General features: G+C 31.8%; 1 protein-coding gene across 3 annotated transcripts in view; it reads right to left on the reverse strand.

The window, feature by feature from the left end:
- LOC129805570 (uncharacterized) overlaps window positions 1-13,162 on the reverse strand; it is a 34,500-nt gene that overhangs the window by 5,533 nt on the left and 15,805 nt on the right. For all 3 annotated transcript variants that reach the window (XM_055853570.1, XM_055853568.1, XM_055853567.1), the window contains one exon: window positions 2,615-2,802. In XM_055853570.1, the coding sequence (XP_055709545.1) occupies window positions 2,615-2,802 (188 nt within the window). The remainder of the gene's footprint in view (window positions 1-2,614; window positions 2,803-13,162) is intronic.

A 13,162-nucleotide genomic window follows, 5' to 3' on the forward strand; every position in this document is an offset into this window, starting at 1 on the left:
TCAATTTGCTGCCACAAAGGAATGAGTAATGAGACTTCTAATTCATTTGCTATTCAGCTCATTAACTGCAGCAATTCAAAATGTATGAATAGAAATAGTAGAAAAAAAATTGCACAATTTAGATTCATTTAGGAGAGATTCTTCTTTTTATTTCTCATATTGCAATCTTCACAAAAATATAAGCACAGAAGAGATCTCACTATAAGAAAGAAAATAAAATAGTTTTCTTGCAATTAAGAAAATTACAATCACTTAAAATATGCTACCGATTTTTTGGAGTAAAATTTATTAAAAATATCGGATTACTGTATAAATTCGTGCCTGATTGTTATTGATGGCATTACAGTACATCTGTATATTCCTATTGATAATTAAAATTTCTAGCTCTAACATGTTTTCAAAATCGTTAAATGACTACAATATCTCTTCACTGAAATGGGAAATTTCTCAGATAGTAATTTATCCTGCAGCGGTGCCGGCCAAAATCACGAAAGTCAAAATCCCGGTGAGACAAAATCCGAAAAGCCAAAATCGTGAAAAGTTAAAATCTCGAAAACCCAAAACCCCGAAAAGCCAAAATCCTGAGAAGACAAAATCCCGAACTTCAAAATCTTGAACGCCAAAATCTCGAAAAACCAAAACCCTGAAGAGACAAAATCCTAAATGGGTCGAAATTTCGAATGGGTCGAAATCCCGTAAGCCAAAATCCCAAATAGCTAAAATCCCGGATTCCGATCAATTCGAGATTCTATCTCTCCGAGATTTTGACTTTTCGGAATAACCCATTCAAAATTTTGTTTTTTTTCGGGATTTTGGCTTTCGGAATCTTGACTACGGATTTTTACCGATACCCGTTCCGCAGATATTGAGCCTTTTGAATATCGGGTCCCGATCAAAATCCCGAAAGCCAAAATCCCGAAGGCCAAAATCCCGAACGCCAAAATCCCGAAAGCCAAAATCCCGAAAGGGCCAAAATCCCGAATGCCAAAATCCCGAATGCCTAAATCCCGAATTCTTAAGTGTCATAGCTACTCCCATGATTGTACCCGCGCCTGCTGGAAACAAAGGGAAATCTTCTGTGCCTTGGGAAATTATTCTAAACATTTTCCTCCATTTAATTTCATCCATTTCAGACTTTTTGAACATTCGGGATTTTGGCTTTCAGGATTTTGGCTTTCGGAATTCTGGCTTTCAGGATTTTGGCTGCCACCGTGAATATCATTTGTTATACGAGCTTCAGACCTAAGGCTTAGCCATATGGCTTAACTGCTCTAATTTTTTATGGCAAAAAAACAAACGAGCAGTAAAAAATTCTAAATGGGCAGTAAAAAATTAAAAAAGAACAGTAAAATATCTAATTATGGTCAGTAAAAAACTTAAATATTTACAAAAATGGGCCTAATTTATATATTTAATATTTAAGATAGTTCCATTAGAGTGAAAAGCCCTTTATTTTCCCTTTGCCAAAATTTGGACGATAATATCACTGTTTCAAATTTTTTTTGTTACAAAGATAAAGCAGAAATTTTTCTTAAAAAGAAATATAGATTTCTTTATTTAATCAAGGATATCGTCTCAATTGTTCTTTGTTTTTCAATTATTTACAAGCCTTTGTTGATTTCGTTTTTAACAAAAATATGTTTTTTCTTAAAAAAAAAAAAAGAGTTCGTTAAGTATTTGGCAGACTTTATGGATTTTAGCTTTCTACTATTACAACTATTTTTCAAGGGTCTAAAACGGTCTTCAGACTAGAGGTTTAGCCCAGTTTCTGAAGGTCTCAAAATCCTAAATAGCGAACAATTTTATTGGTTTTTGAGAGCCTAATGGGTCATTTATCTTTAATAATCCAATGCTAAGTTAAATTTCTCCAAAAATCGTGATTGATAAAAAATGGCATTGAATAAATGAACAGTAAAAAGTTAAACTGATCAATTTTAACTTTTTACTGTTCATTTATTCAATGTCATTTTTTATCAATCACGATTTTTGGAGAAATTTAACTTAGCATTGGATTATTAAAGATAAATGACCCATTAGGCTCTCAAAAACCAAAAAAAATGTTCGCTATTTAGGATTTTGAAACCTTCAGAAACTGGGCTAAACTTCTAGTCTGAATGAAGACCGTTTTAGACCCTTGAAAAATAGTTGGAATAGTAGAAATCTAAAATCCGTAGTCTGCCAAATACCTAACGAACTCTTTTTTTTTTAAGAAAAAACATATTTTTGTTAAAAACGAAATCAACAAAGGCTTGTAAATAATTGAAAAACAAAGAATAATTGAGACTATATCCTTGATTAAATAAAAAAATATTTTTTTTTTTTAAAAATTCCGTTTTATCTTTGTAACATTTAATGAATGTCTACTTAAAAAAAGAGTTAAACAAAAAAAATGTATAATTGTATTGAGTGGAAATTTATGCAATGACTGAATATTTATTAGTTTCAATGCAAAAAATCTATCTTGTAGGAATGTTAGAGAAGACTCCAACGCAAATTTCAATGTTTCACTTAAAATTGAATTTTCACGTATTTAATAATTCAAAATAAAAATCTGAATTACCATAAGCATATCTAGGCTTATCAGTATTTTTAAATGATCTCAAAGAATACTCACCGACAGCTTAACTTCACTATAAGGTCGACCCGACTTTAGTAGACGCGAATAATATTCAACATATCGTCGCTGTGACGGTATCGTAACTCCCTTTTCGTCATGGGTCCGTTTCTGTCCATAGAAACTAAGTGCATCTGCCGCCGACGTGAATCTTCTCACGTGGAGCAAGTAGCAGCAGATCATTGTACCTGCAAGTTCAAAAGTACACAAACAAGCTCAATTTATTTGCATAAAAGGTAAAACAAAAAAAAATAGCAAAAAAAAACCGCAGATGAACGAATGACTCAGATGAATGTTTAATTTTCTCATTAAGAAATTTCACTTTTACTCATTTTAATTATTAATTAAAATTTCCCACTCCTTCTGATCTACCTTTTCTTCTTCTCTCCTTTCTTCTTGTTTGAAAAGCTTTTGTCATCAAGTTCCATTTAGTCCAGAGACTTAGCAACAATATTCTTCATGAATCTCACATATACCAACCGCCAACCGCCAACGTTTATATACAAAAGTGGCAAATCAAATAGAATGATGTCGCGTATTTCATTCTAAAGTGACACATTTTGCAATTTGTCTTTGCAATATCTATCTATACGATCTATACAATATCTACCGCCAAAAAAATTTTTAAACCAATTAATATTGATATTAACGATAAAATTTCCCATATTTGTGAAATGCTTGAAATAATTATTTTATATTTAATTACTTCAAAAATAATTTCTCACTATTAACTATATTAATAAAATTTTTTAGACGTCCAATTCATTGGGAAAAGCGTTCACGGGTTTGAGCATTTTCAACTGTGTAATTTATTTTTCAGCATACCGATTAATAACCAATTTGAATCTATTTATACATCACTACACAGAAAAAAAAAATTTATAAAATTGTTCGTAAATGTTTGTGAAATCCTATGGAGGACTTACGAAATGCTCGTCAAACTATATAACCCACAAATAAGTTCGTAAAATGTTGTACTTTTTTCACAAATATTGTTCGTAAAATGATCATTTGACGAACATTTTTTATACTTTTACAAACAATTGTTCGTAAATGTTCGTAAACACTCGAAAATGTTCGTAAAATTTTGTCATTTGTTCGTATTTGTTCGCAATTTTTTGCCAGACAAACAGAAATTTACGAACAAATACGAAAAAATGACAAAATTTTACGAACATTTTTTGTGTGTTTACGAACAAATGTTTGTAAAAGTACAAAAAAAAGTTCGTCAAATGACCATTTTACGAACTTGTTTGTGGGTTATGTGATTCACGAGCATTTCGTAAGTCCTCCATAGGATTCCACAAACATTTACGAACAATTTTAGAAAATATTTTTTTCTGTGTAAAAAAAGATTAACCAAAATAATTTAAAAAGTAAAACAATGGAATTTCTGACAAAAATTAGTTATCGGTTTATAAACGGTTACTATAAGTCCTCGCAGATGTTGGCCTATGCGAACGACATCAATATCATATGCCGCGCTACCCTCGCGGTTAAGGAGACTTTCATTGAAGTAACCGCAGCAGCTGAAAGGATGGGACTTAAGTTTAACGAAAGTAAAACGAAGTACATGCTCACTGGCGACACAGCATCCAGATCCCGTTAGAATATTACTTTGGACGAATAGAATTTTGAGGTTGTTAAGGACTTCAAATACCTCGGATCGGTACTGAAGTCGGTAATGAAGTCGGAATAGAGGTTAACGAGAGACTCGCGGCTGGGAGTAGAAGTTTTTTTGCACTCTCCTCGATATTTCGATCAAGGAACGTCTCGCGGTCAACAAAGCTTAAAATATACAGAACCATACTGAAGCCAGACATAACGTATGGTCTAGAAACAGTCCCGTTGACTCGCACAGAGAAGAGAAAGCTGCTGATATTTGAGAGACGGGTCCTATAACGAATCTCCGGACCTTTCCATGAGGAAACTACAGGGAAATTTCGAATAATGATGAACCACGAACTGGAGGAGCTTTATGGAGAGGACGACATTGTAGCCTGTATTCGGGCGAGAAGACTGAGCTGGCTCGGTCACATCTGCAGTATGCCACAGGAGAGGATGCCCAGGAAACTGTATGAGCGAAACCCGGGGTGGACGAGTAGGAGGGGGCATTCCCGGACAAGATGGAAAAACATAGTGGACAGGGTCCCGGTCAAAATCCCGAAAGCTAAAATCCAGAAGGCTAAAATCCCGAACGCCAAAATCCCTAAAGCCAAAATCCCGAAAGGGCCAAAATCCCGAATGCCAAAATCCCGAATTCTTAAAAGTGTTATAGCTACTCCCACGATTGTACCCGCGCTTGCTGGAGGCAAAGGGAAATCTTCTGTGTCTTGGGAAATTATTCTAAACATTTTCCTCCATATAATTTCATCCCTATCAGGATTTTGAACATTCGGGATTTTGGCTTTGGGGATTTTGGCTGCCACCGAGAGGACAATATCCTCAAAACCCTGGGGGTGTTTTGACGCTGGCATTAGATCGTGTGGAATGGCGAGGTGTTGCGCAGGAGGTCTTGTCTCTTAAAGGGACGCAATTCGCCACTTAACTATGTAAGTTCATAACCGGTTCACTATCTGTTAATAACCGACTGACACTAGTTAAAACATGCCAAGCATGCCAAGGATTCTATGCGCATAAATAGACTCAGACTCAACCTTGAAAATATCTAATCTATAAAATTTGGCAGTAAAAATTAATTCATAATGTCATACACTTAAGGCTTTGGATTATCAATTAGAGGTTTCTTATCACAAATTTCATTTACTCCTTTACTGGCAAATTTTACAGGCTAAATATTTCCGAGGATCAGCCTGAAACCTCCTCTTGAACTTGCATATAACCCCATTCGCAAATATGCTCATTAGAGGTTTTTCAACTTTTGACCTTGAGAAAATATACTCTAAATGGTAGGAAAGTATGATTTGAGAAAATCTCGTCTTTCAAATAATTTTAATTACCGATAAACCACAAGTTCACATTTCTCAATGTACCAAAAAAAAAAAAAACATATCCCAAAATCAGTTGAAAAATTAGAACTATAAAGTTTAATTGTCTTTGACTTTGAAAACTTGATATTAAAAATAAAGCAAGGACGTTTTCATAAAAAAAATAAATAAAATAAAAAGATTGCAAAGCGTTTGATGCTTTGTGAAATGCTCAAACTCGTGATTTAGATGCTATATCGTCGGTTGCGTCTACCTCTGTCGTATCTGCATTTCTTTTGTGTCAGCATTTTACGCAAGAGGGGACGTCTGTATTGTAGCTTGCACCGAATGCAGATACAAAACAAAAGCAGATACGACAAAGGTAGACGCAACCGACGATATCTCAAAAGTACTTTCGCTTCATTTACCATTTGTCGGTTCACAACCGATTTTTAAATCACTCAAACCGATTGGAACCGGTTCAGAATTGTCAAAAATTCTAAGAATATTTCAGCCAGCCCAAACAAAACTCCATTCAGTTGAGAAATATGCTCTCTAGATTCTTTTTTAACCATTGACCTTGAAAAACTTTTATTATGAATGATTATATGGTATTTTCGTATATGGACGAAATGTCCATCTAGTAATGATTTGACATACGATCAAACAGCTTGACATGATTTTCAAGCTATAGTATCCAGTTTAATGAGTATTTGCGCAATTATTGTCTTAATTAAGATATAATAAAGCAGTTTCTTTTTCTAATTAATTTTTAATTGGTGAAAACAAATAAAATTCATGATTTTTCTAAGACAAAAATTAAGTAATTAAGTATACAAAGAATTTTCGAAATTAGAGTTAGATGCGACATTCCTTTACGAGTAATCTTGATTTAAGGGAAAGTGGGGCACTTTTGAAGTTAAGCAGCTTTGAAATTGAGCTTTTTTGAACTCACGATTCTGTCCACATCATTAAGAGAGGAGTACTCTTCGTACAAATTAATCAGTGAAAAAGTAGAAGACCCCCATCATATGGTGGGAAGCAAAGAGGTAAGCGAAACTACAGCACAGCCGGAGCCGTTATCACCCAGAAACGTTCAAGATTCAACAGTTCAAGTTTTATTTATACACAATAACTATAATTATTTATAGAAAAACTAAAATTACCTTTCTAATAATTTACTACTAGTTTATATATTACAATAAGATATTTATTATTATTACGGACAGACAGAGGACATCTCAAAAACCTTAAGTTGCTATCTGTCATCGTTTGGCCTCTAGGTATATATTAATGGTAGATTATCAAATAAGAAAACAATTGTGCTTTTCTTTTTTTTTAAATTCAAATTTGTAATTTTGTATTCTTTGTTTTTTTGTAACTTACGACATTAGACAAGTTACAGCCGCTTGTTGAATCACAAAATCCAATCATTAATTTATTTAAATCCCATGTCTAATTATAGAGGAAAAATCACACTGCGAGATAAGAAATGCTATATCTTCTAATGTCCCAATAAATTTCTAATCACTTTTCACTAACAGATAACTGTAGCACAAAAAAAAATCTTATATACTGATAGTGACTCAATTAATGCAGATTCTCAGACAAAAAAAAAAGCTCTACATGAGGAAAAAAAGAGCCCCCTTTCACATTAATTGAACTTTCCTCTCACATCGATTGGAGTTGATGTGTAAAATGTACTTGAGATAGGACATGGAGCACTTAAGATTGAAGTGTGCGAAATTGTGTACATAGGAGAGCCAACAAAAAGAATTTATATCAAAAGAGTCATCATTGTATTAAGTCGCGTGGTAGATTGTTGTATGTCTCAGACTCTATCTCGTTTCGTTATCTTGCTTGTCCCCTCGCTCCCGCCTGGACGCCTTTGCTGCTTAGAGAGCAACGTGAAAGCTTCCCCATTATCAGACTTTTCACGATAAAAAAAGACCATGTTGTATACATCAAATTTATTAAATATGTGCAATTGTACATGAAGAGTGTAATAATTCATTTTGTAATCTTCCCACTGAAATCAATGAAATATCCCCGTGAAAAATTATTGCGAGTCAAAGAGACGCCAAAAAGAGCGACCAGTTAAAGTCAACTTCAATGCAACATTGAGTGATTTTCAATGTGACAAAAGAAATAAAAGAGACTTTTTTTGAGTTGAAGCAAACAAAGGCTGGTGTGGCATTTTCTTTCACATATATAAATATGCCTTCAAGTATTCAACTTGTAGAAAGAAACACGACGGGATAAACTCAGTATTTAATTTTACAAATTTCATTTAAAAAAAATAAATTCCAAATGCATATTAAATTTCTACCATACATTTCTTTAGGGCACTCAATCGGTCAAGTGGTAGAGCACTTACTCTATAATGCAAATTTCCCGGTATCGAATCCCCTTTAGGTCACCAGGAATTTTTCTAGCATTAAAGGTGTTCGATGTTACGAACTCCTCTAGGTCTAGGTCCCCTAGGGAAAGCCTAAGTTCCACCATTATTATTATTATTATTATTATTACATACATTTCTCCCGTGATAGTTTGTAATATACACAACAAATATATCTCGTTTATAGATAAGTTAAGGACCTTAAGGACCTTAAGACCTCATTAATTTAATTTTAACCAAGACAAGAATTTTTTTTAACGGTTTTGTTTGTTCTAACCTTCATATTTTACAGCATATTTTGACTGAAAATTCTGAAGATTTACAGATTTGGAATACAATCTTAAGAAAGAATTAAAATGATTTCACTTTTCTAGTAAATATTACAAAGTTAAACATTTTTAAAATTTATTTAAATTCTAACCTAAAAATCTCTATTATTTTGCTGTTTCAACTCAGAGAGCAGTTATAATCCACTTTTTTCAACTGATGACACGGTTTTAGACTAAATGGTAAGAGATATCAACTTCTGGTCTTTGCCGACCTCTCCCCCTCCATAAGTCAATATTATCTAGGACAGTCTTTTTCCTTCCCCCAGCCCCCTCCTTCCCCACCACAACCATGTTTTTTTGATTTATTTTGAAAACGACTCCTAGAATTTATTTCATTTTCAAAATAAATACCTCCCAAACTTTTGACCTTCGACTTTTCGAAGGTCAAAGTATAACTACTGTGGAGGACCTATTTCTCAACCGATATTTTTAAATTTGGACTTTTTTTGGAATATCTTAAAATTTTCAACCCGAATGCAACGGACTTAATTGGTAAAGTACTTGTGTAAATGATAACCCTTTCTAGATTTACTTTTTTATTTGTCCGTATACTTGTTACTCACATTGAGAAAAAAACGAGGGTGCGATTAACTTTTTTTCCTCATAACTTTAACACTTTTTTAAGGTGTAAAAATATATCAACATTTTTGAATGTTAATTTTACATATTTTAAGGGTAAAATTAACATGAAAAAGGGTAACTTTAATCCCTAATATACCTATAAAGCATAATATTTACACCAATTTCGGATTTCTCTCAGTGCATGCTAAAATATTCTAAAATGCGTTTTTCTTAAGATTTTTTTTTTAACTTTAGAATGATTTTTTAAATGCATGAATCATTTAAATGTCTAACTAGTAATCTAACTAATTCTCATTAGTTCAATTACTCTGCAAAACTAGGACGCTTTGCCATCTCTTTTCATAAAAATTAATATTAAAGAATTACAAAATTTGCAGTATTGACAATAATACTATATTCTATTAAAAGTAAAAGATACTAATGTAAAAACAATCTTGTATTAAAGTAAGACAATTTCAAAAAAAAAAACTCTTAGAATTTTCATAGAAGACATTCAAGTCTGAATTCCTCAGAATTCTCGCAAATTTTATACCAAATTTAAATCAATTATTTACAACTAATAGGTATATATAATTTCTCTGGGTAATTTCTCTGTGTAGAACTTTTCTACTAATCACCACTTGCTTTTAAAAAAGTGACTTTAATAAAATAACACAAAATTGTCTTTAAAATTTTCTTAAAGAAACTACAGCGAATTTGAGTAAATTTGCTTCATAATTGTGCATGAAAATTGTCAACAAAATTTTTCGCACGATTTAAAAAGAGCTGAACGAGCGAGAGTCTACTGTATGCCCAAAGCAAATCAGTTTTATTTTTTTTACAAATTAACCTCACATTTCTCAAAACGTTTTTTCTTTCCCAAAAATTGACTCAAAATATGTATTAAATGTTTCAAAATATTGAAATATTGTTGTCAATTAACTATACAAATCTACAAATTAAGAATAGTAAAATAAGTTAGCTTCGTTGAGAACACTTTGAATGTACTTTATTTGAATAATTCTGTAGGTATGTATAGTGGAATATTTTATAATTTATTGTCAATAAATTGATGATTGTGCCGACAGTTTTACAGTGGCGGTAAAAATTTGACAAAAATGGCCATAAAATGGGAAATCTTTCATGGTCATGCAAACTATTTTATTGGAAGTGGGGAAAAGCACTTAATTTATAAATTAATTAATTTATAAATTATAAATTAATTAAACGTATACATTTATATAGCATCTTCTCTAATTCGGTCTAAAAAATGTTTTCTCAGAACGTCAAATTATGCTGATCTTAACCTCAAATTTAAAAAAAAGTTAAAAATCTATTTATCAATTTTAAATAACCTTAGAAATACCATTTTTTTATGTTTCCCTGACGATTTGAAACACCCTTTTACGCCCAACGCACAATAATTCTTGTTTGTAAACATGTATTTAAAATTGTCTATGCGAGTGAGCGAGATGACTAGATCGAGATTTCATTCACTCTTATTGAAATGTCAAAAACATGTTTACTAAACAAAAGTTATTGTGCGCTGGGCATTAATTCCCCATTTTGTGTTAGATTGAATAGGGGAGACTAGGGCACATGTAAACATTTTCAATAGATGCGAATTTGAGGTGATTTTCCAAGGACACCGTGATTTTTTCGAAAATCTTTCTTAGCTCATGTTTTACCCTTGGGTATAGGCAATACATCAAAGGTAATGCGGATTCTGGAAAACAATTGAGTTTTCCATAAAAATAAAATTTATGTCACTGTGAATTTTTCTCTTTTCACAAAATACCTGGGGTAGAAGTAAACACTTTCTGGGGAGGATGTAAACACCCTTTTTTCCACACTTGCAATTAACTTTGCACCACTTTCAATTATTTTAATTACTAAGAGATATATAAAGACTGTATATTTTTCAAAAAATCACGACACTTTTTACAAAGAATAATTAAAATAGCAAAAAAACTAAAAGCATACAAATCAAAGACATTTTTTAATGGATTTTCCCCATATTTTGACATCATGTGACTTCCTATTGAACACAGCGCCACCAATTTTTCCGTAGTCAATGAATTAGACATTTCGCATGAAATGAAAAAGAAGAAACAAAATATTTTGCCATTCATTCTACACTCGCGACATCTACAATTACGGAGAAATTTCCTGTTTACATCTACCCCAAATGCTGTTTCCTGACCAATTATTAATTCTTCTAAATTAATGAGAATCTCAATTTCTATAGTAAATGCATTAATATAATCCTAAAAGATGTAGGAAAGAACTGATATTGCTACATTTCTATTATTCTTCACAATTTTTAATTTCCAAGTGGAAATCCAAATAATAATTTGGATAACTCATGTTTTTCTATATATTTTTGTGTACAAAAATATATAAAAATATATAAAAATAAACAAGTGTATGTTGTCAAAATACGTTCATTTTAGTATTTTTTGGAATTGCACAATTTGCGTAATCGCTATAAACAAAATGCTTAGTTATGAATGTTGATATTTGTTTTAAACGATTTCTGACATAAATAACGAAACTGGCTACAGTGCTACCAAATGTCAAAAACAAGGCAAAATAAAATTAGATATGATCTTACAGATAGCGCTAGTCGTTATTACCCCTGTTTTAAACGTTATTAATTTAAATTCGGTATAGAAACAGGAAAAACATAGGTGTCTTTAAATTATTGAGCGGCACTGTAGTTCCTAGAATTCGCAAAACTTTTTAATCTGAATCCCTCATCATTAAGTTCTAAAATAAATTACATACCGGGGTTTGTAATTAAATAAATCATAACATAAAATTATTTTCAGATAAATCTCACAATTCCAAACACTCCGCAAAGTCTTTTGCACTTCGCCACCCTTTTCAAATATCCTATGTGTCTTCATTGTACATATTTCCCCATATATAATATTTGTCACTGACATTTTATCGTGCTTTGCAAAAAACTGAACTTGGTGAAAAAAAATTGTCTTTTCTTGCTGAAATATGCAAAAAAAAAACAGCCATATGATAAATGATGGCCTTGATTGAGAACAAATTTGTTCCAAACATTAAGCACATTCAGACACATTTTATTGACCAAGAGAATCAATACTGAAATTCCACCTTTTAGATAAAAACATTTTCTAGCCATTTTATTGCCCATTCTTCTGCATTGCAATTCCATAATAAAGAAAAAAAGACAGCCAAGAGTCCATCTAACAACAACAAAAATCTTTTAATTGGACAATTTGGATGCAAAAAATGAAGGCAATTTGAGTGTCAGTGGAACAAATACATGGAAATACTGCAAAATTGGCGCAATGGTGCCTTGTTGTGCGCATGTTCTCAGTGACTTTAGGAGAGAAAAAGAATTGGTCAAAAATAGAAAAGATCCACATTTTGATATAACATCTCCCATCATCATACTTATAACGCTTATAACTATTCCTATGCTCTATATATCCCCCAACAACACTCGCACTCAAGTATATTAATCAGAGTTGGATGGTAAGCAAGCAGCAGAAGCCAAAAAAAAGAAAAGTTAAATTGTGATTGTAGATGAACGATAAAGAAAAGTAATCTAACTAATCTTTTGATAATTTGTAGAATTTTCTGTGTCACACATATCAGAAAGTAATATTTCACCGGTTTTTCGTCTCCTTTCACTTGTGTCAAGATAACAGAGAAAGTACCATGATAAGAATGAAATTTGAATCAAGAGGTTAATTTTTATGTGAAGAAAGAAAATTGCGAGGCAACAAAATTATTTCAGAAAATGAATAACTGACTCTCTTTTTTATTTCTTTCTTAAATGTCCTTCAAGTAACCTTGAATATTTTCTATTGAAACTGTCTGAGAAATTAATTTTTAATCTTTTCCTGTAATTTTTTTCATTCAATATAATCTAATGCACAAAGATAAAAAAAATATATTTCGTAAAATTGTTCGTAAATGTTTGTGAAGGTCTATTGGGGACTTACTAAATGCTAGTAAATGTAAATTGTATAACCCACTATAATATGTTCGTAAAAGTTTGTATTTTTCACAAACATTGTTCGTAGCATGATTGCTTGGCGAGCATTTTATGTTTTTTTTTCACAAACATTTGTCCGTATAAAAATGGAAAAAAAACATCCTTTTGACAAACTTTTCTTGTAAAAGTGACAATTTTTTTTTCAACGTACTCAAAAAATGTTTTGTCAAAAGTTTGTTAAAAGGAGACCATCTTGGTAAATACAAGTATTTAAGATTTTTCTACTTATATTTTGTTTCGAAGTCTAAAAATCCCAATATTTTAAATATTAAATAAAATAATACATATTTTAAA

The sequence above is a fragment of the Phlebotomus papatasi genome, chromosome 3 (assembly GCF_024763615.1).
Source record: "Phlebotomus papatasi isolate M1 chromosome 3, Ppap_2.1, whole genome shotgun sequence".
NCBI classification, from domain to species: Eukaryota; Metazoa; Arthropoda; class Insecta; order Diptera; family Psychodidae; genus Phlebotomus; species Phlebotomus papatasi.